The 26,800-nt window shown below is 34.9% G+C and overlaps 1 protein-coding gene across 1 annotated transcript in view; it reads right to left on the bottom strand.

The window, feature by feature from the left end:
• Positions 1–26,800, bottom strand: part of EYS (eyes shut homolog) — a 1,513,100-nt gene that overhangs the window by 273,929 nt on the left and 1,212,371 nt on the right. Inside the window, exon 29 of the mRNA XM_072832461.1 lies at positions 11,729–11,897. Within this exon, the coding sequence (XP_072688562.1) occupies positions 11,729–11,897 (169 nt within the window). The remainder of the gene's footprint in view (positions 1–11,728; positions 11,898–26,800) is intronic.

The following is a 26,800-nucleotide window of genomic DNA, read 5'->3' as shown; positions in this document are numbered from 1 at the left end:
GAATATGCTTTCCAAAATTCTAATTTTTACTAGAAAGCTTGAGTTTTATCATTGGGAAACAAATACCATCAGCTGCTTTCCTTAAAATGACAGGCTTACTTAGTTTTTGAGAAAATGGCTGCAAAACACTCAAGCCTGAATAATCATAGATTTTCTTTTAGTCATTTTTCAAGTCATGTTTTCATAATGGCTACTTCAACTAGCAACTTAAAAAATTTGCCAAGGGCTTTTTCTCAAGACAGCTATTTTGTATTGGTATGTATCAGACTTGCCTTATATATATTTTCCCTTTTATGTACAGCACGTTAAAAAGTTGTATATATATAGGGATAGAGAATTTTAAAAATTAAGGCATTTTTTACACCATTAGGACATTTTTCTGTCCATTTTTACTTTGAGTGCATAGGGGAGTAGAATAAAATGACTGAGTATGATCTGGGGGCATTGTCATGAGAGTGGTGTGCAAGATTTTATCTATTGTGACCTTTGTACTTTGAGTACAAATGTCAATCAACACGATGGAAAAGGCACATGTCTTAGTTTTATTAAAAAATAATTTTGAAAAAAATGTTGGTGTCATGGACATCTGATACTCAGGGATCTGATACTCAGGGATCTAGATAAACTTGAAATATCTTCATATTAGAGCTCACACTAATTTGAAAAGAAAAAAAAAGAAACCAGAGTGAAACTAAAGGTATCTCTGAACCACAGATAAATGTTTCTCTAACATCTCAATAAGAAATGTGAAGAAACCTAAGTTATCTCTCCCTCATGTCTCAGGCTCTCAAAAAGTGGAACACAAGCAACACTTGGGTTTCAAAGAATGGTTCAGAGAAAGGTAACAGGGGAAATTCTGAAAGAATCTGAAATAGAAAAAAAAAACAACAACCCAAAACTAGCTTACCCATTCATGTTCTCCTCACCTTTCTTTACCTTTGAGCTATTTTACAACTCTAAGTTGGTGAAAACTAATAATAATTCAAATTATTCTTATCTACAGCAACGCAAACTAATTGTGTCTGGTGAAATGTAACTGATTATTTCCCTGTAGGTAGACTTGCTTTCCATCTATTTGTAAATCTGCTTCAAAATTTCTTATTCTTATATACATATATCTCTGTTTCTTGACTTCTTTGAACTGATTGTAGTATCTTATCAGTTCCCTCATTAATTAATAGGTTAAAAAATTTTGGCTTGTGTTCATTTTACATATCTTTTTGAAAATTATCCTTTAACAAAGGAAAATAAGTTAATTTTAGTTTTTGCAGCTATGAGGTATATTAAGAGAAATTATATTATATATATTATATACATATATTACATTATAATAGCAATAAAACCAAAACTCCAAGGAGAAAAATTTGCCTAGAGTATAATGTAGAGGCGATTCCCCTGGTGTTAAACAACATAGCAGTCTTGGACTGGACAGAGATCCTCGCATTTATGGATGATCAGTTGGGAAGGAAGACAGGAAAGGATTCAAAATACAACAGAAAATAAGATAGGAATGGGGCATACAAAATCTAAGAAATAAAAACAGATTTTCCATAGAGTTCTTAATGCTATAGAACTTATTAAGAATATAAATTTAGTAAGAGAAACACAAAGTGAAATGTAATACAAAATAGTAAGATTAAATCAATATTGCAGAAGAAAAATTGGACAAAACAACATCATTAAAGATTTAATAACAAAGTACGAGTAGCAAAGGGCATAATGAACATGGTTGAAAATCACTCTTTTGAGATTCTCCTAAATGTTACTTTCTAGAGCCCACTCAACCCACCTAGGTTTTTATCACACTTCTGAGGACTTCAGCTGTACACCCTAAATTAGTCCAGTGCCTGACAGAGGGTGATGCAGCTTTACGTTTTCTGCCTCTCCTGAGATCCATTAGCAGTTTTTTGGGCTTCTATTCCTTAGTGTTTTCCCTTATTTTCTCCATGACTTCCTATTCAATTTCTTAGGCTGCTTTTCTCTGAATTTGAGAGCATAAGTAAGAATTTAGTATTACCTTTGACTCCTCTTTTTACTGAAGGGAAGAGGCTGGGGGCAATGAGAACACATTTAGAAACACAACACTCTGTACCAGCATCTTGTGTTTTCTCTCCTTGGATACATAAAAGGTTTTATCATAAAATGGCATAAAATTGTTTTTTCTGGAATTGTTGGCTTGTTCTCCACCTTCCCTTCCTTTTTGGGAGAGGGGTGGATGGTTCATTTTGTTATGCACTAAGGGACAGTCTGATATCCTCTTCCTTTCTCCATTTTTACTCAGAAGTTTCTATTACTTAATATTTCTAAAATACATTATGATTTCAGACTCATATTTTTGAGATAAGACTTAAAAATACAATATATGGAGTATAAGAGAGCTGAACATTTAGGTCAAGCTGTTGTGCCATATGTACAAGGTCTGTTTTTCAAAGCTTCAAAAAACTGAATTTTAAAGATTGATTATACACATTAAACAAGATATATGTAGTACAATGTAAGAATGAGTTATTTTTAAAGGAAGCTCAGCCACTAAAATCAAGGACAGGGATGAGCAATCTTATCCAAATACACCAACATCCCATTATGAATCAGAGCTACCCTGTGATACAGTACACAACAAGGCAGCTTTAATAAAGATAATGGGAATGAAAATAAACAATTAAGCATAGTTCTCCCTACAGTCTGCTATATAGTAAGTATAGTTTTAAACTTGTCATTTGGACTTATTCTATTAATAAGCAATTTCTTGCTTTATGTAAGAATACTTTTAAGGAAATTCAGAGTGTTTTGTTGGTCACATGTGATGGTAGTGGGGTGGTGGGGCAGGGGCAATGGAAGACCTGGGCTATTGATGTATTTGCATGATTCAATAGCAAATTATCCACTTCAGGAAATATAGGTCATATTTTTTTGATAGGCTGATTTCTTTTACTTTTGAATCAACTGATTTTGTATCACAAACCTATATTCTGCACTTAGAGAAGAGCTAGGAATAAACCACTCAAGGAGGAGTTGTCTGGTTTTCACAAATAGTACTGTTTTACATTCCTATGTAGGGAAAAACCCACTTTTCTACTTTGTTTTTCTTTCCCATGTGTCTCCTTCACTCCTCACAAACACTTCACTTCTGGTTTTCAAATGTGTGGAGTTTTTTCCCCCACACCAAGCAATTCTCTGTGACACTACTTGGGTGTCCTACAATTTAATTCAGCTTAGACACTATCTACCCAGAGACAGTGTCAGACCCTATATGTTAAGATCCTCTGTCCCATAAGACTGCTGGCCATCTCCCCAACACATGCTTCAGACGTCAGCTTCAGACACCAGTGCTTCTCACCACCTGGCTACAGATCAGAGGTCCAAAAGTATTTCTCCTTGGGTTTGATTAATTTGCTAAAGTTATTCACAGAACTCAGGGAAACACACTAACTAGTTTATTAAAGGATATTACAAAGAATACAGAAGAACAGCCAGATGAAGAGACACATAGGGTAAAGTCTGGGAGGTTCCAAGAGCAGAAGTTTCTGTCCCTGTGGAATTGGGGCACATCACCTTCTTGGTGAGATATATTGACCCATCTGGAAGCTCTCTGAGCCCTGTACCATTGGGATTTTGAGGAGGCTTCCTCCTATAAGCATCATTAATGTTAACTGCATTTCCAGCCCCTTTCCCCTCTCTGGAGGGGGGGGGTCTTGGACTGAAAATTCTAAGCATCTAGTAGTAGCTTGGTCTTTCTGGTGACCAGCACCCACCAAAGAGTCATCCAGGAGCCCACCTAGAGTCCCCTTATTAGAACATAATATGTTCCTACTGTCTTTCTCACTTATGAATTTACTAGGGTTTCAGGAGCCTGATGTCAAGGGACAAGGTCAAAGACAAATATTAGAACAAGAGATGCTCCTATTCTTGTCACTTAAGAAATTACAAGGGTTTTAAGAGCTTTGTGCCAGTAACTGGGGGCAGAGACCAATACATATATTTTCTATTATCTCAAAGTACTAAAGACATCATATTTTCAAACACAAGTATAATAAAAAATGGAAAAATAGTGGCAATTAGTAAAATCAAATATAAAACTTTCAAAAATAGAACTACTAAGGAAAATTAGTAAGTCATGACTACTATTAGATGTATATTCTTACATTAAACTTTATAGGCCGAGTAATCCGTATACCACATTAAATTAATTCATCATTGCTCATTAAACCCAAAGACATCAAGCAAATGTGAATCTCTCTCTCTCTCTGTGATACATGACAAATGTGAAAAGTGTCTTTTCCCCCATAATATCCAATCTCTGTTGCCTTGGAACAGAACTTGAAAGCTGCAGATGTCAATATTAGGCCATTGAAGGGAAGTCATTCTGTTGTTTCACTGAAAAGACATTTGACAATCCATTAGCAGAAAAGCGTGACATACCCTTTTGAAAGAGTTCTTTATGCTTTTAGGCCATGTAGTAATTTTTTTCAATGACTTATTTATGTCTTAAGTTTTTTGAATATTTATTCAAAAATATTTTGAAACTTTACAAAATGTAGAATTCCTGAATTGTATTTATACTAATGAAATCACTGATTGTATCACCTGATTTATGATTTATAAAAATGGTGCTTAGAATAATAAACAGTAATGATTACTTAAAAATTTAGATATCATGGTATTTTAGAGAGATAACCCTAATAATTTTGAGTCTAAAATTTATGAACTATATATAGCCTATATTTATATATATATTGTATAGTATATATGTATATATTGTATATATTTAGTCTTATAAGGAAAGAATAATAATGAAATAAGCCAGAGAGGGGGAAAGAATGATATCCTACTCGTTTTTATAATTTTGGTTTGCTTGGTTATTATGTTGGGTTGTAGATCTAAAAATTTTTTTTTTTAAGATTTTTATTTATTTATTTATTTATTTATTTATTTATTTATTTATTTATTTATTTAAGAGAGAGAGATAGCAAGAGAGAGCATGAGCAGGGGGCAGGGAGAAGGAGAAGAAGACTCTGTGCTGATCAGGGAGCCCGATGCACGGCTTGATCCCAGGCCCATGGGATCATGACCTGAGCCAAAGGCAGATGCTTAACTGACTGGGCCACCCAGGTGCCCTTAGATCTAAAAAATTCTAAGCATAGGTACTGTATCACTTCATTGAAATACTGAAGGTAGAATAATTATTGTACTACTTCCATTAAAAATTGGTATTTTTCTCTATTTGAACTATTGTAATGAATACTCCCAAACATCAATGACAATTTGATTTGAGATCATGTATAAATAAACATTCAGGAGAGATTCACTGGTCATCAGTTTGAATTCAAGTAAAGTGCAACATCATTCCTTATAGGGCTAAAAATGATGAATAAGATAATATGTTTATTAAGTCAGATACATAGATGGTCAAATTTGGAAATTCCTATAAAGTGACATGGATTCCTACCTTTTCTCATTAAAACAAAACAAAACACCACACCTTTATATGGTACTTCATATTTTTCTTTTTAAAAAAGAGTTATTTATTTGAGAGAGAGAGAGAGTGAGCACTGTGGGGACAGAGAGAGGGGCAGAGGGAGAGGGAGAGAGAATCTTAAGCAGACTCATGCTGAGTGTGGTTGAAGTGAGGGGGGCACGACCTTTGACCCTGAGATCATGACCTTAGCTGAAACCAAGAGTCAGATGCTTAACGAACTGCACCACCCCGGAACCCCAAGTACTTTGTATTTTTCAAAAACACTTTTATATACATTTTTCAAACCTTGTGAACTTGAAAATAAAAATTGCATCGGTATTATTTGTCGTCAAACCAAAATACAGAACAGTTAATTCACAGCTAACTTGGGTTCGAGTCTATCTTTGGTTACTGACTGACATTTCCATCAGGACTGCCTATGGCACAGCGGTCGAATGATCTCCTCATCACTGGTGCCCCCTTCATGGCATGTAATAAAAACTAAACTCTGAGCTTGCACTGAGTTCTCTGTTGAGTTCTCTATTGAGCACACATGTTTTTTCTGCAGTTTAAGAAATCCCCTTTCCTGGCTCTCCTTAGAGGTCTGCATTTGTATACAGCAGCAGCAAACCTAGCAGCAATCTTAGTAGCAGTGGCTCAGGGTTTGAAGACATTTTAGAGCAACAGGGGCAACACAGGCAGTAGTAGCACGTAGTGAGTAGGTAGAACCTGGAGAACGTGGCTGGGGTGACCTAGTCGGTTAGTGAAAGAATGGCAGGCAGAGACGTTCTAGGAGAACTGATGCATTCAGGCAGCAGCCTGGCACACACAATTAATTATTAACACATGCTTATTACATGCTGCTGCAGAATGGCTCTGGGTCAGTTAGTTGTGCTTAACCAGGAAAGAAAATATAACTCATAACAAACGATTCTTAGAGGAAATGAATCCTATTCATTTCATTTGGATGAAATGGATAAAAATGAAAACCAAAAACTGCATCTACTGTTCATTCCACTACTATCTCATTCCTGATTCCAAGATTTTTTTTTTATAGTCTAAATATTCTTTTCCACAGTGGATAATTCTGTCAAATGGATGCAATATTAATGGCACCTATTAGACAAGAATATAGCATCCTGGGCATCTAATTCCCAAGACTCCTTACCAGGCAAGTTATAAGGGAGGAAGGGTTAAAACATTTTCTGAAAAAAATATTTAGTACTTACTTCATGTTGCCATGAACCAAACACAGTTTTCAGTACATTAAATATGACAACTCTCTCCATCCTTACAACACATTTTTCATATCTTTGTATTATTACTAATAATATGATTCCATTTTATAGATACTGAAGCACAGAGATGTTAAGTAACTTGCCCAGATGGCGGAGCCAGGTTGTCTAGCTCCATAGTAATTTTCTTAATAACTGAATTATACTGTTCTTGAGATGGGCATGGCAGGAATTTCAATCCCTGAATGGGCTCATTTGTTTGCTTTTGCTCCTTTCTGTCCACCAGAAGCAAGTTTGTTCCTCACTGGTCCATTTCCTGATGTAATTACCTCAGAAACAGAGTGTATCTCTCACTGATTTATTTCTTCATAAATTTCAATCACAGGAATAAGTTTAATTTCTCTTAACACAGCTGTTCTCTTTCAAGAGAAGTTTAATGAATCACATACATTTTAGGTCAAGGGTTGGCCAACTATGGCCCATGGGCCACATTCTGCCATTGCTTGTTTTTTTAAGTAAAGGTGTTTTTGCAACACAGCCACATTCATTCAGAGCCACATATGGTCTATGGCTGCTTTCATGCTAGAGTGGCAGAGTTGAACAGTTGTGACAGAGACTGTGTGGCCTGTAAAAATATTTACTCCCTGTCCATTATGGAAAGAACTGCCAACCCCTCTTCTGTTCCTGGTTGTTAAAGTAAACTCAGGATAAAATTATCTTTGATTGAAGCTACATTTGAGTAAACCCTTGAAATACGCACCATTTTGTTTTTGCTTACTTACTAACAGAATAATTTCCTAAAATAAGGTTTCAATGTCTATTAATTTTTCATCATAAGCATCAAAGTTAGATAAGTCACCAACAGAACTTGGCGAACAATTCTAAAAAAGCTTACTCTATGCAAGGCACTGGCGAAGTACTGAGGAGGTGGGAGGAACAGAGATTTAAAACACAATTCCAGATTATGAGGTGTTCCCTATTTAGTGAAGAGGCATAAGCACAGATTTCTAACGTAATGAATCTCTTTACTCAGCCCTAGTTTTTAATTTATACTCCTATTATAAGACCTATCACAGTCAGCTATTCTCATAGAATTATGTACATATTATCTCTCCCCTAAATAGTGAGAAATGGGTATAGGTAATTTCTTATTCATCTTTGTATCTAGCTCACAGTGCCTAGAAGGGTGTGATGCATTGTCTAGGCACTCCGTTAAAATTTGTTGAATTTGACTTTCCTGAATTAAAAAAATAAGATATGATGAAAAGAAATCTTTGTGTATCCTATAAATGGCAATGTGTGAATTCATCCATCTATGCTTTCAACTCCACTCCCACCCATCTCCGTCTGGAGCAAGCTCCATTGGGAGCTATTAAGGAGGGACAAAGATATTCAAATACTTTTACAGTGCACATTGTAAAACTGATTAAAACTGAGCACACTTTCTTCTCCAGGAAAAGATGTTTAATATGTTGTCAGGAAATACTGTAGGATTTCATTGGCCTTGGTATAATAAGTATCTAATGAAGATATTGTGTATTCTACTGGGAATCATTTTATAGAGAAGGGCAGATGTTAAGATTCTTTAGGTTTTATTTGTTTTCTTCAGCAATATCTTCTTTTAGTCCTCTCTAAATGTACAAAGAAGGAGGCCCCAAAGACCCTACTTGTTCTGGCCATTTCTACCTGGAATAAAACCTAAGACTAGTCCTTCTTTTGCTTTCTTTCTTAAATACAAATATTATGTAATATGAAGATTACTTCTGAATCTTGTTCTCTCACTGGAGTTGCTCATGCAATTTGCCTCCTGCAACTTGGTCAGATGTCTGCTCCTAATTCTCAAAGATCACATACTTCCAAAGGGCATGCTTATTTCTTTTCAAAGAAGTAGCACAGAATGGATTCAACTGCATAGTAATATATCCCATGACGAAACCCCCTGATTGATAACGCTTGCCGAATAGAGCTCATTTTCTGAAAGTGCACCTAAAGAGTTTTGTGTGGTCTCATCCCTTCTCCCGTGACCTATTAGTAGCTCCTTTGACGGGGTTCCAGAATTCTGAATTGGTTCAGTGGCAGATTCAAAAAGCTTTCTTTTCATCTTGACTGCTGTTCTCAGAGCTGTCTCTCTCCCACAGAGAGTTCTTTTTTAAACCATCCTTTCTAAGGATTTTTACTGTAACCCCATAAGGATTCCAGTTTTATCTTCCTTTTGTTCCTTTTCAACATCAATTAGTTGGTGAGGCAAACTGAGAAAAAGATAAATCTACAGTTTTGAACTAGGAATATAATTCAAAGCTGACACTGGCTTACCAACCTGATATTCCTCTATCCTTTTCCCTTTAAAATTGGGTGATGTAAAACGCAAGTGTTCAATACGTGTTTGTAGCATGGAATTGAGTTTTTCCTGAGATGTCCGGAAATGAAAATGACAAAACTAAAAAAAACAAACAACCAAGGAAAACAAGACAAAAATCAACCTCTAGTCTCTAAAATGAAACATCGGTTATAATTTTCTTACTATTCTTAATTGCTCCTACATGTAATATACTGATTTCAAAAGAAAGAATATCAGCCCTTAAGTCAAGTTAAGGGACATCTTTTAAACCATGGATGTTTAACTAAATCACAAAAATCTTTGCGTTCATTTGTGTGAGGCTTTTATGAGGTTGATAAATTCGAAGAGGACTGAGAGCAACAACTCCATGAAACATTCTGCTGAGGTATTCCCAACAGTGTAGGATTAAATTACCACTTTACAAATGAACAAAAAGAATGCTTTACAAACAAAAATATTTTCCCCATTTATAGGCTATGAAACTCTTGTGAGTAAACAGCTTCCATGTGTCCAATGCAGGGACAACAATTATGTAAGACACAGAAAGAAACTGATAATCATTACAATGGCACCATTTTTTTTTGATTGTTTTATTTTACTAATAATTTCTAGCTTGATTTTTTCTTTTTTGGTAGATCATTGAATACAAAAGGCAAAAATAATTCTATGGCACTAACATCAGTTTGGGTTTATTGGTTTAAATTAAAGTACCAACGTGGACAGGGTATATATAATATATATATATTTGTATATACACACACACACACACACACACACGTATTATTGTATTTATTTATTTATTTATTTATTTATTTTTATGGCATGTATTTTTATGGCTTTCAAAAAGAGCACATTGAGTGAAAGTATAGATATGAGCCAGAAGCACGAGCCCAGAGGAGAAGAATTCCCAGAGGTTGGCTGCTTCTTTGGCTGTTTTTAGTAGGTAAAAACATACTTTCTACAAAGAAACAACTTTTATTCTTATATAACTTTAAAAACTGCAAAGCCAGAGAATCACTTTGCTTTGGGACTTTAAATTATTATGTTTGTGTCTTTTGTTCTGTGTTGTGTTGTTTCCTTTCCCCTGCAATGTACTATTACTTCCAAATTTCATAGTTGTCCACCGCAACTTAGGTTTTGTATGTAAAACAAATTTTTCTTTTCTTCTCTCTCTCTTTAAATATAAATACACCAGACATTCTAAAGTCATTAGTTATTCATTTTTTTAAAGATTTATTTATTTATTCATGAAAGACATCCAGGGAGTGGCAGAGAGAGAAGCAGACTCCTCACAAGGAGCCTGATGTGAGACTCGATCCGGGATCCCAAGATCACGCCCTGAGCCAAAGGCAGATGCTCAACAGCTAAGCTACCCAGGTGTCCCTAAAGCCACCATTTTTTTTTTTAAAGATTTTATTTATTTATGAGAGACACACACAGAGAGAGGCAGAGACACAGGCAGAGGGAGAAGCAGGCTCCACAAAGGGGGCCCGACCTGGGACTCGATCCTGGGTCTCCAGGATCATACCCGGGGCTGAAGGCGGCGCTAAATCGCTGAGCCACCCGGGCTGCCCTGAAGCCATCCTTTAAACATGGTTGCTTACACTTCTGGGACATAAATAATGCTGGTCTAGTTCTGACATTAGTTTCTTTCTAAAATAAAACAAATTTTCAGTTTTCCAAAAATCCTTTTTTTTTTTTTATAAGATTTTACTTATTTATTCATGAGAGACAGAGAGAGAGAGAGGGAGAAGCAGGGTCCCTGCAAGAAGGCTGATGCAGGGCTCTACCCTAGGACCTTGGATCATGAACTGAGCCAAAGGCAGGCAGACACTCAACCACTGAGTCATCCAGGCATACCAAAAATGCTTCTTTAAAACATTTTACTCATAGCCAAATAATATGAAGGTTTAAATATTTTTACAAAGTATGGAATGATTTTTTTGCAAAATATTTCAAAGTAGAGGAGAAAATAATTTTCAAAATAATGAGTTGCCCTAGAGTGGATAATCTATTCAAATACTGAAGACATTATACCTCCAATATAAGGAATTGTTAAAACTATTGAACATTCATTTCAAAAGAAATAAAACAATTGTCAGATTTGGAATACAGCATGTAATCTACTTTAGTGATGTTTAGCCATACAAGAAAGAAATCTGTAAATTCTGGTATAGGAATCCTTGTGAGCACACTGCATAATGTAGAGAGCCCTAAATATAGAGGCATTTCCTTAAACAGATACTGTTAATACTACTTTTTTCAAGCCAGTTAGGATAATGTTAAAAGAGTGATAGGAATTTTCCCAATTATCAAATGAATTCCAGCTTTCGAATGCCTTCTTCCAAGTTACCAAATACTGAATTCAATCATATTTAGTGATGTATATTACAAAAATATGCTCTGAAACATTTGCAGCATTTATGTTTTACTGTTATAGCCATATGCCATCAAATTCATATGCTTGCTATATTCTTCCTTGCTGGTTCAGAACCTGTTTGTAAGTCATGTTCCATTGAATGACTCATAAATTAAAGAAACTTCTAAAGAAAACTAGAAAGAACTAAGATTTCCTTTTGATAATGCTTCATGCACTAAGCTAGAAAAGTTTTTCCACAATATTTAAATGAATAATTCATTGCTTCAATAGGTTAACATTTGAGAAAAAACATGACATACAGGAAGTTAAACGTTTAATACTTACTGTAGAGAATAGTTCCATTCAAAGTGTTTGTTTTTATAGTCAAGTAGATGGTAACAGTTCTGTTATGTTCCTTCTCCAGGACAAATTTGAACTCATCCAGTGTTGTAAAAAAAGGCAGTTCTAGATAGGAATTCCCATTGAAAGATGGAAAAAATAAACCTGCATCTAAAAAAAAAAAAAAAAAGTCATGTAAATGTGCTCTGATGGCATTCTATTGCTAATGAAGTAGGTAGGAATACAGCATTTATAGTTAGCATTCATTTCAAAAGGTGACACTGATATTATATACTGGCTAGTAGAGGAGGGTAGGTGAAGGAAGATTTAAGGATTGATAAATTTCTTAGACTGGATACTAGTTTAATAAGTATAATATATCAGTATAATAAATTTGTGAAGTCATTGTCTCAAATAATCAACCACCAGTTCAGAGGAAGACTTGAAGCAAGAATTTTAACTTGTTGTACATGGATGGAAAACAGAAAATTTGTGTCCCTGTATATGTGAAATAATAGTTTTCATCAGATTCTTAAAGTATTCTGATATGAAAGGCTGTACATCAAATTATATACTTAAAATCAATGAATTTTATTTGATGTAATTATACCTCAATAAAAAAAACAAAAAAATCTGTGACACAAAAAGATTAGAAAATTGTCACGTAGCAAGGTTTTAAATTAATATTTGTTAATATTTAATGCTTTCCAATAATACTTATTTTGTAAGTGGTATTACTATAATACGCAAAGCTAACTTTTTAGCGTCATCCTTTTAGAATTATTAATCCTTTAAATGATTAATCTCGAAATATAGAGGCACATAAAACTTGAAAAGTATTTATTTTATGGTCATATACTTATATTTAGGGCTGTAGACTTGGTACATTGAATAAGGGTAACATGGAATGTGGAAATACAAGTTTTTTTCTGTCTCACAAAGGGGAAAATATTTTCTGCCTCTGGATCAAAACCTGGCAGTTCCTAGGAATCTTACCTTCTTTCCAAGTTATCATTATAGTGATTCAGAAACTAGTATCCAGTCTAAGAAATTTATCAACCCTTAAATCTTCCTTCACCTACCCTCCTCTACTAGCCAAGACCTGTAGAGCGCCTGATACCTACTATCTGCCTTCAGGGTCAGGAGGAAGCAGTCTTCTGTTCTTTCTCTTGTCTTACCACCTTCCATTCATGCTAGCTGCTGTTTCTGACCCTTTCCACATCTGACTTTAAATGTGGAGGTGGCAAGGCGGAGTGGAAAGAAGTACATAGTAAAGGAGAGCTATAAGAACTGGCAACTGATGTACGCAGGCTCAGGCTCTCACTCTCTAGGAATAGCAGATGTTTAAAACTGTTTCTCTTGTGGTGGAAATGTCAGATAAAATACAACGCGCTCAGTTCAATTTCAATTTCAGATCAACAATAAACAATTTTTTAGTATGAAGTACAAGCATGTACTAAACATCTCACAAAATACACTAGAAGAATTGTTATTTGAAATTCAAATTTAACTGAGTGCCTTATATTTTTAGTTCTTAAATCTGGCAACCCCATGACTCATGAGCATTTGTGCATTCTTTGGAAATCCTTTGCCAACTACGATTCCTAGGAGTTGTGCTATTGCCTGCCTTTGGCTTGTCACTTCTAACTTGGCCCCACATTGATTTTTCATTTTAGCACAGACTCCTGCTGTTGACAACCAGTCACCTGTGTCAAAGTAAAAGTTGCACTGGACAAAGTTAAACAGACAAAGACTTTACTCAAAGCTATTGCGATAAAGGAGAGGTCAGAATTCAGTCTTTGCTTGACAAAACAAAGAATATAACGAAAGGTGAAAAGAGAGTTTTTAAGAGCTGAGGTGAGGGATCATAAACTACCTGTGTTTGCTAATTGGTCTGACCCCCTAAAAAACATAAACTTTTTCCTATCTTCATCACAGAGGGTCATTTACAACTTGGACCAAAGGCACCCATTGAAGTCAGGCTCCTACCTTCCCACAAAACTGGGAGATAGGGCCACTATCTTTTTCATGCTTACGTGTCAAAGACATGGTTCTAGGTCCTGAAGAAAGACATTCCTGGGTTGTAAAACTAAGATTTATATCTCAAAAGGGGCAAAGAAGGAATTTACAATAGAAAATTTTCCAAAATAAATGCTCTAAGACAAGTGAAGTCTGGGACCTAGAGTGAGGAAGACAACTGTCTAAAGTTTAGTTAAGGGGCTCTTGGGTGGCTTAGTCATTTAAGCAACTGCCTTTGGCTCAGGTCATGATCCCAGGGTACTAGAAATTATCCATAATCTCTCTCTCTCTCACTCTCGCTCTCTTTCTTTCAAATAAATAAAATCTTAAAAAAAAAGTTTAGTCAAATTGAGGGGAGTATTAAGGCTGTCTCAGTCACCTGACTAGAAAAACCACTTGGGTAGAACATAAAAATGGCCCTAGACCAAATTTCTTTTCTGAGGGGAGTCTATATCTGGTCCCTGGGAAACATTCCAGCATTCCCTGCCCTACTGTCTGTGAGGGTAGAGTTAATTTTCAGGATTTTGGAAATCTTGAAATCCCTTGTCTCTACACACACACATACACAGAGACTGCTTTGGCTTTCTTTCTTAGGTATAAAGGTATGACTATGTTGGTCCATCGTCTTCCTTTCCAAGTGATCTACTTTTAGCAACTCTCAAACACTGCCAGGTGTGATAGGTGGGAGAAGGTGAGGGATGAGGCCAACAAGACAGCTTTCTACAAAAACATTTCCTCAAAATCCTGTCTTTAAAATCCTCTTTCTTCTTTAAATGCTGTCTTTTTATATCAAGAATTTTTCCTAGTTAAATCTTTTTTTTTTTAGATATGGCATCTCATTTTTTTGATAGCATTATATCTTGGTGTGTGAAAGGGTTTATTTTTATCATCCTGTTTATGTCCATAACTTTGTATTGTCAGATATAAATATAATTTATGTATTAGGAAACTACTTGATTTAAGTTATATGGTAACTTAAATATTTAATATCACATATTTTTACCATTCCTTGGCTTTCTACACACAGTCTTTAATTTCTTGAAATTAATCTTCCTGGCTCTGTATTTTACTGGATATGTTTTTTTCACAGATCTGTTTTTAGGCCTACTTAGCAAATCCTGCATTAGTTCTCATATGCCTAGAAAACTCTGAATACTTACTACTTCCTTTATTAAAACATTCTCCTTGTCTCTCATGACACTATGCTGCACTTTGACCATCTCCTCACCTGACCAAGAGCTTCTTTGCAGACTGTTCTTTCAACCATTCCATAATGCATTTAGCTTCCAACACTCCATCCTGGATCAACCAGTTCATCTATGTTTTATCTACACCTGCTCCTCCTCCGTTTTCTTATTCATAGCACTTACTCTCCCAGGCTTAGAAATTCAGCATCATTAACTACTCATCTCTTCTCACACTAGTTGCTGCCTCCTGTCACCTCTTTCCTAGATCAAATCTTGCAACTTTCCTTCTGCTATCACTGACTTTATTTAAGCTCTCATTACATTTCAACTCAATAGCTTCTTTCTAACTGGCCTCCCTGCCTATAGTGTCTGTTAGCTGTCACTGCTGTCACATAAACTTTACTCAGGTATAATCATCTAAAAGTTGTGGTCAAAATCCTTTCCTAACTACAGAATGATTCATCTACCCATGGAGTAAACCAAGTCCTCCATGGTCTTGTTTCTCAGTGCCTCCACACACACAGACCTACTGGTAAGGTTGAACCATGCTTTCTTCTGTGGTTCTGCTTATGTTCCATTCCCACAAACCCTAGCTATATAAATCTTCCTTTATCTCAAGGCTTACTTTGAATAGTACTTCAAATTTGAACTCCCTATCATACTGTATCTCTAAATGTTTTAGTGCATCCATTATTTTTTACTGCCAGTAAGGGTTGTCATAAATCTTGGGTAGAATTGGTAAAATACTAAATCTGTTATTTTGGATGAGGCATGTAAATTAACTTTAATTAGCAGAAACAGAATATTCTAAATAAATGAATTCTAAGAAGACTTTGGGGGAAGAGCTTGCTTGCGATGAAGAAAGCTCATAACAAAGTTTGAGTTCCGCCAGATGTAATATGATGTTTATCAGATAATGAACTGCACATACACTGCTTTTTAATATATATAAAAATATAAATGCATATATAATAAGGAGAAAATATATATGCCAATCAAGTTTTTAATATATATTATAAGGAGGAAAAATATATCCCAATCAAGTTAAAATGCAATGTAGCTAGTTCGCACTAGAGGAAGTTTGAGAAATGTAGATGCAGCTAGTGTAGAGAAAAATGATAAAGATTACAAAGAGACAGACTTGGATTTTAAGTTAATAGAATCTTTAGTGTATAACTTGGCAACTGCTTGGATAGTGCATGTCTGTTAGCTTAACCATAATATGGTTTTAGACACTGTTTCTTTATATTACTTTTACCTGTCCTACTGGAAGTCACTGATGTGGTTCATTAATTCAACAAATATTTATTGAGTGAATACTACATGCCAGGCATCAGTCAAGGAATATTGTAGTGAGCAAAATAGATGAAGACCTCACCCTCACGAAGCTTAGAATCTAGCTTCATGGAAGAAAAACCTTATGCTAGAATCCGTAAAGTTTATTCTTCTTATATGGTAAATTTTTGGAGGGATCCCTTTCCCAACATTTGCTGTCACTGAGGAGCACTGAGCCTCATGTGAAATGTTAAGATTAAATAAGAGGGAGGGTCTAAAAAAACCTACATCATCTACCCTTTCATACTGTTCATTCTCTGATGGAAGGATCTGTGTTTGATTTATCTTTGTATCCCCCTGTGGCATGATCAGTTTTGCACAGTATAGGCAGATACATTCTTAGACAAATACAGATATAGATAAATATAAATAAAAGACAAATATAGATAAAATGATTGTCTGTGGTAGTGTAGGAAAAAAAAGAAACAAAAAATTCTCATAATTAAAATGGGATAGAAAAGACTATAGAGATGGGGCTTTAGCACTTTTTTTGTGGTTAGTCTTTTCACATTTTTGATAAATCCACAAAAAATTTTTCTGGAAGAAAATAGTATTTACATAAGGGTTCACATATGAATTAAACTACTGGGATCCATAATCAGGTTTTCTTATTCTGAGAAGTAGTGAACTCATCACCACCAACAAAAAAATATATAATTCAATTTGCTAAAAAAAAAAAAATGACTTCCATATTACTTTGCTGGAGCATATCTATTGTATAATTCAGGGCACACCTGCCTATTTCCCAGCTCATACACTCTTTGAATCTTTTTTTCAGAGCTGACAGATTTTACGAAAGTTATGACAGGAAACAACAATTACCAACAATAAACAGTTGCTATCGAATTGCTTTCTAACCATATTAATTTTCATTATCATCATGTTTAGTGGCTATGTTTGAAAACAGAACTGCCCTGAATGTGGAAAACAAGACTAATTGGGGTTAGGTAGAGTGTTTTCCCGCTGCTTCCAAAGCCTCTTCAGGCAATGCTATTTGAACATACTCCAAATTTATTTTTCTTCCAATTATAAATGAAAAAAAAACCAGGGTCTTTATACAACAATATGTATTAAACATCTTACAAAATATGCCAGGCAATGGTTAATTGGTGACTTCTGATTACAACACAGACATCTGTAATGTTTAACTGTCTTAAAAGATCATATAGGGTGATCTATGCAATTATCTTAACATTTTTATGGTTAACAAAATTTAAAATCAGTTCTGACTCATGGGAAAACCAATAAATTAACTAAGAAGGAGGATCTTTTAAATCCCCTAAGTTATGTTATATTAAACAAATTAACTCAAATTGTCAAAGGGAGGTATGAGAACCTAGAGTACAGAGTTGGAAATAAATATCTTAAGTTAAAACTGTGCATGAATTTAGTATTTTTTACCAAACATATTTCTATAGTATGAATCAGGACCACAGTCAATTAATAACAACAACACATTGAAATTTTATTCAGGAGAGTGCCATGGAGTTCTTTATGATAAAGAAAACACAGAAGAGATTAATATCTTTATCCTGAACACAATGCATCTGAGCAGTATCAATGTTATTCATTCTGAATAGAAATGGAACACCTTTGTCTACAGTATGAGTTATAATCCCCTTAACCTTGAATAAAAGTCTTCTATGATCTAAACACAGAAACTGACATACTAACATACGAGTAATGCTACAAATGCGATGGGTCACAAATTATCCATATACAACTTTATTGTAATTCCTGGTACTAAAAGGAACATAATACTGTTTGCTATTCTTCTTTTATAATGGAAATAGACTTGATTTACTCAACAGAAATTTGAAAAATATTATTTGAGTGTTTTTGTCGAGTCTTTTATTATGTTCCCCAGAAAGAGCTTCATATAAATCCTATCACTAAGTTTATAAAGTGAAGGTAATACTGATACAATGCAATTATTAATATTTTGTTTTAAAATTATAATTACCTCTTTTATGGTTCTTATTTTATTAAATTCTGTGATTAAACAGAATATTATTGGTTAATAAGTCCAGATATTATCTTCCTAAAGGATTCATTAGGAGAGGAGTTATGATGGCAGAGGAATAGTGGACCCTAATTTTGTCTGGTCCCTGGGATAGCTAGATAGTTATCAAATCATTCTGAACACCTGTAAAATCAATTTGAGATTTATGAAAAGAAATGCTGCAATTCTACAGAGAGAAAAGTGGTCACTTTTTGGAAAGCAGGAGGTATGCATACTTGAATCTGGGGAGATACATATGAGGATACAGTGGAGGGGAGGTAGCTTCCTTTTGAGGTTACTGCAAAGTATTATAAACAGTGGAGCACAAAATCAGAACTTTTAGGAGTCTGTTACGGTGGGGTACATCCCTGGCATAAAGGTGCTTGGTGGGGAGGCAGAGTGGAATCCCAGGTGGGACAGTGTGGTCTCAGGATCACAAGAATAGAGGTGCCTGAGTGAGGCAGAATTCCCAGGCACAGCAGGACGGAGAAGCCACCTGAAGCAGTGAGTCTAGGCGCCGGCTTTCTGCTGGGTATTGTCATAAATTGTGAACTGCTGCACTGTCTGGCGACCCCTCTCCTGGCAGGGGTCCAGCAAAAGGCAGAAGTGTGGGGAGACCCCCCCCTCCCTTCCCCAGGAGGAACAGCCCAGGTACACACTGTAGGAGTCAGTAAAATTTGGAGTTTTGAAACTGGTCACAGATGCCTCAGATGAAAATGCTCGTCCCAGGCTGGGTGAACACAGAGCTCCCATAGAAACCGGGGAGACAAGGGTGATGGACTGCTTTTCTATGAGGGTTCACTGAAGAGTAAGGGGCGTGCACTTTCAGCTCTGGGGCTAGAGAAAGGGGTGCTGCCATTTCCATCCTGCCTATCGCTGCTGAAAGCCTTCAGGGAACAAAACAGCACCGTGTAGTAGCATCCAGAGCCACTTACACTGAGCTCGTGCCCATAGCAAAGGGAAGGGCATTTCCACAAGGGCAAGTGCACCTGAGAATCAGCACAACAGGCCCCTCCCCCAGGAGATCGGCCCGAACAACAGGCTAGCACCGAGTTTACTGATCTTAGAGAACTGCAAAGCTTCAGCTCTTGGGGAAAACAGTACATAACACTCATGTTTTTTTTTTTTTCTTTTTTTAAGATTATATTTATTTATTCATTCATGAGAAACAGAGAGAGAGAGAGAGAGAGAGAGAGAGAGAGGCAGGGCCACAGGCAGAGGGAGAAGCAGGCTCCATGCAGGGAGCCCCACGTGGGACTCGATCCGGGGTCTCCAGGATCACACCCTGGGCTGACGGCGGCGCTAAACCGCTGAGCCACCCGGGCTGCCCTCTTTTTTTTTTTATTACTCTTTCGTCTTTCAGTATCATTTTTAAAGCTATTTTCTTATTTTTCAATTCTTTTTTATTCTTTTTTAATTTTAATTTTAATATATATGTTATATATATAATTTTTTTTATTTTTGGTTTCCTTTCACTGTATTTTATTTTACTTTTGTATATATATAAGTTTTTCTTTCTTTCTTTCTTATTTTGGGATCTAGTTTCTTTTAACAAGTAGACCAAAGGACACCCAGAATCTAGTTTTCTGCTATGTTCTGTTTTGGTTCTTGTTTGACTTTTTCTTATTTTATCTTGTTTTTTCCTCTTGTTGTTGTTGTTGTTACTATTGTCTTTTCTCTTTCTTTCTTCTATTCTTTTCTGGATAAAACAATGAGACGGAGAAATTCACCCCAAAAGAAAGAACAGGAGGTAGTGCTCACTGCCAGGGATTTAATCAATACGGATATAAGTAATGTCAAAAGTAGAATTTAAAGCAACAATTATAAAGATACTAGCAGGGCTGGAAGAAAACATAGAAGACACTAGAGAATCCCTTACTATACTTATTAAAGAACTAAGATCTAGGCAGGCTGATTAAAAATGCTATTACCAAGATGGAGTCCCAAATGGAGGCTCTAAAAGCAAGGATAACTGATGCAAAACAGAAAGAGTCAGTAATTCAGAAGAGAAAATGATAGAAAATAAGGAAGCTGAAAAGAAGACAGAAAGACAACTACTGGATCTTGAAGGGAGACTTAGAGAAGGGAGACTCAGCAATTCCATACAATGAAATAATATCAGGATAATAGGGGTCTCAGAAGATATAGAGAGGGAGAGAGGGGCAGAAGGTTTATTTGAAAAAAATATAGCTGAGAACTTCCCTAATTTGGGGAAGGAAATAGGCTTTAAAGCCTAGGAGGCACAGAGAGCCCCCCTCAATATTAATAAAAATATGTCAATGCCTCAACATAAAATAGTGAAACTTGCAAATTTCAAAGATAAAGAGAAAATCCTGAAAGCAGTGCAGGAAAAGAGGTCCTGAATCTACAAGGGTAGAAACACAAGGCTTGCAGCAGACCTGTCCACAGAGACCTGGCAGACCAGAAAGAACTGGCATGATATACTCAAAGTACTAAATTGGAAAAAATATGTAGCCAATAATACATTATCCAGCAAGGCTTTCATTGAGAATAGAAGCAGAGATAAAGAGTTTCCTGGACAAACAATAACTAAAGCTATTTGTGAACATTAAACCAGCCCTACAAGAAATATTAAAGGGGATCATTTGAGCAAAGAGAGAGCCCAAAAGTAATAAAAACCAGACAGGAACAGAGACAATCTAAAGAACTAGTGACTTTAAAAGTAATAGAATGGCACTAAATTCATACCTTTCAATAATTATTCGTAATGTAGATGGACTAACTGATCCAATAAAAAGGCATAGGGTATCAGAATGGATAAAAGAAAATAAGACCCATTGATATGCTGTTTACAAGAATCTCATTTTAGACCCTAAGACTCCTCCAGATTGAAAGAGAAAATGGAGAACCATTTATCATGCCAATGGATATTAAAAGAAAGCTAGAGGAGCAATCCTTGTATCAGACAAACTAGAGTTTAAAGCAAAGGCTGTAATAAGGGATGAAGAATGACACTAAATCATAATAAAGAGGTCTATCCAACAAGAAGATCTAGCAATTGTAAATATGCTCTTAACTTGGGAGCAGCCAAATATATATAAACCAATTAATAACAAAATTAAAGAAATTTTTTGATATTAATACAATAATAGTAGAGGACTTTAACACCCCACTCATGTCAGTGGACAGATAATCCAAGCAGAAGATCAACAAGAAAACAAAGGTTTTGAATGACACACTGGACCAGATGGACTTATTCAGAACATTCCATCTGAAGGAGCAGTATACACATTTTTCTCGAGTGCACATGGAACATTCTCCAGAATAGACCATATACGGGGTCACAAATCAAGTCTCAACCAGCACAAAAAGACTGGGATTATACCATTAATATTTTTAGACCACAATGCTTTAAAACTTAAAGTCAACTACAAGAAAAAATTTAGAAGGACCACAAACACATGGAGGTAAAGAGCATCCTACTAAAGAATGAATGGGTCAACCAGAAAATTAAAGAAGAATTTAAAAAATACATGGAAGTAAATGAAAATAAAAACATGACAGTTCAGAACCTTTGGGATGCAGCAAGGGCAGTCCAAGAAGGAGGGATATAGCAATACAGGCCTTTCTCAAGAAACAAGAAAAGCCTTGAATACACAAACTTACTTTCCACCTAAAGGAGTTAGGAGAAAGAAGAGCAAATAAAGCCTAAATCCAGCAGAGTAAGAGAAATAATAAAGATTAGAGCAGAAATCGATGATATAGAAATAAAAATCAGTAGAACAGATCAACAAAACTAGGAGCTGGTTCTTGGAAAGAATTAATGATTGATAAACTTCTAGCAAGACTTATCAAAAAGAAAAGAGAAAGAATACAAATAAATAAAACCATGAATGAAAGAGGAGTGATCACCATCAATACTGAAGAAATACAAATATAAGAGAATATTATATATGCCAAAAAATTAGGCACTCTGGAAGAAATGGATAAATTCCTAGAAACATATTAATTACCAAAACTGAAACTGGAAGAAACAGACCAGTAACCAGCAAAGAAATTGAATCAGTAATCAAAAATCTCCCAACAAACAAGAATCCAGGGTCAGATGGCCTCCCAGCAGAATTCTACCAAACATTTAAAGAATTAATACCTATTCTTCTGAGAGTTTTTACTATGGTGATGATATACTGCTGACAACATCTGTTGATAGTATCTGAAAAATAGGAATATCTATATGCTTTGATAAATTATATGACTGCCTAAGAATGGGTTATATATTCCCATGGAATTTAAGGGGCCTGACAAAGTTTTTGTGTGTCCTTTTACCTAGAGCATATAGAATATCCCTATCCAAAGGAAAAAAGAAGTTCCACGTGGCTAGTAAAAAACCTGTAATTATAAATGAGGCTGAGGATCAATTTGACACACTGAAAATAGCATCATAGAGAATTTTAAAGAATTTGCATCTTTCTATGTATTGTTTTAACTGAAGTAATTTATTCAAATTATTGGTTTTACAGAAAATTTTTCCCTTTAATTTCCTAACAAATTCTGGAATCATTTCCCTTATTCTGGAAGTACTTCTTTTTCAAGTTGCTTTCATGAGTATTTCTTGCTCATAAACCCTTTGTTGTTGTGGTTTTTTTTTTTCCTGAAGAGATGTTTATTTGAACTGAATTCTTCCGTGAAAGTGTAGCTGTGCAAACATTTGTATGTTGACATTTAATTTCTCTCTGTAATTTGAAGGTTTTATTTCTCTCAGCTGGATTCCACTGTTGATGTTTTAAAATAGTTTGAAATACATTAGAATAATTATATGCTACACCTTCTCTTTCTATTCATCATATTTTTCAACTTCCTCTTGCATTTCATTTTAGCATTGTCTCTCTGTGTTAAAATATTCAGATCTAACTTCATGTACTTAATTCTTTTCTCAGCTGTATCTAATCTATTATTTAATTCATCTGTTACATTTTTAGTGATTATATATTTCATTTCATTGTTTGGAATTTTGTGATAGTCTCTATTTGTTTTACTTATTTTAAAATTCCATTAATTGTTTTTATTACTGAAGTATAGGTGACATTACAGCTAATTATTTTTTCAAATTTTTATCATTTAAGTATACATAATATTATATTAGTTTCAGGTGCACAAGACAGTGATTTGACAATTCTGTACATTATGCAATGCATACCACCATAAGTGTAGTTACCATCTGTCACCATACAAAGTTATTAAAATATTATTGACTATATTCCCTATGTTATACTTTTCACTCCTGTGACTTATTTATTTTGTAATTGGAAGTCTGTACCTCTTAATTTAATTCCCTCCTGTATTTTCTTCAGCATTTTAAATAGGGTAATTTTATTTCTGTATTTAATGAATCTAATATCCAAATTCCTTGGGGTTATAATACTGCTGTTTATTTTTTTTCTGCAGCTTTTGCTTGAGGTAGTCTGTTTTAGCTGGTATTCTTTTATTATGCAGTTATTTTTTATTAATATTTATTGGTGAGAATCTATAGAGACCCAATTTATGGAATTTGGATTTGCAAAAGTGGATTTGCTCTTGCTTCTTCCAAATATCCTGAGGCTTTCCAGTTGAGATTGTTTTATATTAATTTCTACCTTGGCATTTCTTCAACCAAATCTGCATTATAAATTAGAACTGAGGCCAGAAAGGCTGATGAAGATTCTTGGGGAAGGTGTTACTTATATACCTGTAGTGAGGGTGGCTGAACATCAACTTTTCTTGTCCTTCTTTGCTCCTAGGTTCTTTTTTACCCCGACCTCTCCACCAAGTCTGAAGTCCCTTAGAGGTCTAAACTTTTAGAAGAGTTTTCAATTTCAACTCTTGATTTTGCCTAGGCACAGAGAGCTTTTCTTTGTGTCTCATACTAACTACCCTTAATGCCCTTATCTCTTAGTGTCTGAAATGAGCAAATGCTGTGCTTTTACAATTTGTCACACATTTTTTGTAGCTCTCTTTCTGGTTTTTTGGCCCTCAGTGTTTTCTTTATTTTTGAACCCTGGAAATGATCATAAAAAGGCCCCTATGTATTTAAGAGGCTGTTCATTTTATTGAACATCTTAACTGATTTTTAGTAGGAATGTTTTTCAGAATATCTCATGTGCCTAGTGCTACAAATAGAAGCATAGTGTTGTCATCTTTGCTATCAAGTAGGTTATATGAAACCTCAGGAATAGTACCATCTCACTCATTTAGACTCGCTTAGAGACCAACACTAAAATTTCTTCAGGAGCACAGAGGAATCAAAAGCCTATTAATTTATAGACTATATAGTTTTCTTATCTAGTATTTCTAATGTATTCATGAATGCATGCACACATATAAAAGCAAAAGAAAAGCAGAAGAAATCAGAAATCACAAGTTAGATAAGAAAAAAGATATTTTGTATTATCTGTAACAGCTTTCATTTCTAAGAATATGAAAACGCAATTTGTAGAAAATTGTAGAATTAAAAATATGGTATAGTATTATTTTCTATGTTTACAAATAACAACTGTTTAAATTGAATATTAAATTCCTAAGGATTTCAAAAATGTGGATAGAGTATATAGAGATTTGCTAGAAAAATCTTAGAAGCAAATTGCAAATTATTAAAAAGTAAGTAGCTATCATTTCAAGGGTGAATGAAAGTAAAACTTTCCTACTATTAAAATGATGATTTTGATAATACTAATTCATAGAAATAACTTAAAACTCTTCCTATATGTCAAAACCAAGGCAACTGACCTGTCAATCAGAAAGTATTAATTATATCAAATACTTCTTTAATTTGCTCATTAAAAAATAGCCAGTGCTTGTGATAAGCTATAGTTGTGATAGCTATGAAGAATGTATGTTTCATATATATTTACTATGTCAAATATTAACACTAGTATTTCAATGTGTTTTATTTTTAGTACTAGCACTAGTAATTCAATGTGTTTTATTTTTAGAATAGCTAGACTATAAGCTTTAAAGAAAAATCTAAAGTTGGGCATAATGATTTTTAAAATGTTACAAAAATTCCTGCATATTTGAATCACATTATTATGGTTATTATAACGATTACTTCGGGGACTGCAAAAACAAAATTACCAAATTGAAGTTATATTAATTTAATGTATTATAATTTGATATTGATTAAAATTAATTCACATAATTATAGATAAGTTCGTTTTTTTAGTCCTCAACATACACCTCTCAGAAATAAAAGTATCTCTTTTCTTGCATAGATTCAAATATCCATAGTGATTTTATTTCAATTACAATTTACTAGGTTAGTAGAGGAAAGGACATTCACATGTTATTTAAAAATCCCTAACAGACAAAATTTGAAATATAGTATAGAAGAGAGGGGATATGAAGGAAAAAAGTGACCTAGATTATGCTATGGCAGTAGAAGTAGTTTTAAGCCAAGATGGTTACAGAGCAGGGTGGTCTGGTGGTGGTCATGGAAGAAAAATCTTTCCTACTCTCTGGGAAAATTGCAAACTAGGTGAATAATTTATCAGTAAACAAAAATACAAGGCTATAATCTAACATGCATGTTATTGTTAAAAATCATGCAAGTAAATAACTCTAAAACCCTTAATTGAGATAAGAAAATTTAAACATTATTCATTTAAAAAATATTTCAAATCAACTTTGTTCAAGGCACAGGGAGCTTCCAAGATGCTTTAGATGTTGATCCTTAATTCAATGAATTTCCACTCTAGGAAAATTAGTCAATTAATTGATTACTTCATTCAGCAAGTAATGACCTTATTACATCACCAGAAAGTGGTAAGAGTGTGAGAAAGGGGAACAGTGGAACAGCTCACTATGTATACAGAGAAAAGCCTAAAGTTCAGTTGGCCAAAAGCACAGACTGTGTGAAGGAGAGTAATAGAAAATAGGCATGGAGAGGTAGGAGGAGGATCATTAGAGGGCTGCAGAACTTCATTCTGCAGCCAGAGACATTAAACCTCTTTGAGCAGAGAAGCAGCAAAATTAGAACTGTCCTTCAGGAATACTAAGCTTCCAGCAATGTACAGAGAGCTTGAATTAAGAAGAGTAAAAAATTGTGAATTCAGATGAGAAAGCTGTAACAAGTGTTCAGGTGGTGAAAGTGAGAATCAAAGCAAGTTCTGAACAATAGCAAAAGAGAGGAGGGAATAGATGGGAAGGACATTCTAAACTAGGAGGAACAGGACTTGACAATGAGTAGACTGTAGGTTAAGGTGAAATGAAAGCTCAATGTTTTCCAGTCTGAGTGACCTGGGTAATGGAGGCAAGGAGGAAACCCCGGAGGATGAGTTTATTGTGGGAGGTTGATAAGGCCAGTTTGAGTTTGTAATGCAAATGGAATTATCTATGTAGAAGTGACCAGCAGATGACTGAAGTCATATGTGTGCCCCCACACGTATGGACATGCATGTGCAATAATACAGAGAAGAAAATAAGACATTGTGCTAATTTTCTGCTTTAACAATTACTTAAAACCTTTCCTGAGGTTGTGGGTACATTGTAAATGGGGATGAACTGAATTCAGTGACAATCAGTTGACTTTGTTAAAC

Source organism: Canis lupus, chromosome 7 (assembly GCF_048164855.1).
Source record: "Canis lupus baileyi chromosome 7, mCanLup2.hap1, whole genome shotgun sequence".
Classification (NCBI taxonomy): domain Eukaryota; kingdom Metazoa; phylum Chordata; class Mammalia; order Carnivora; family Canidae; genus Canis; species Canis lupus.
This window is presented reverse-complemented; position numbering and strand designations above follow the sequence as displayed.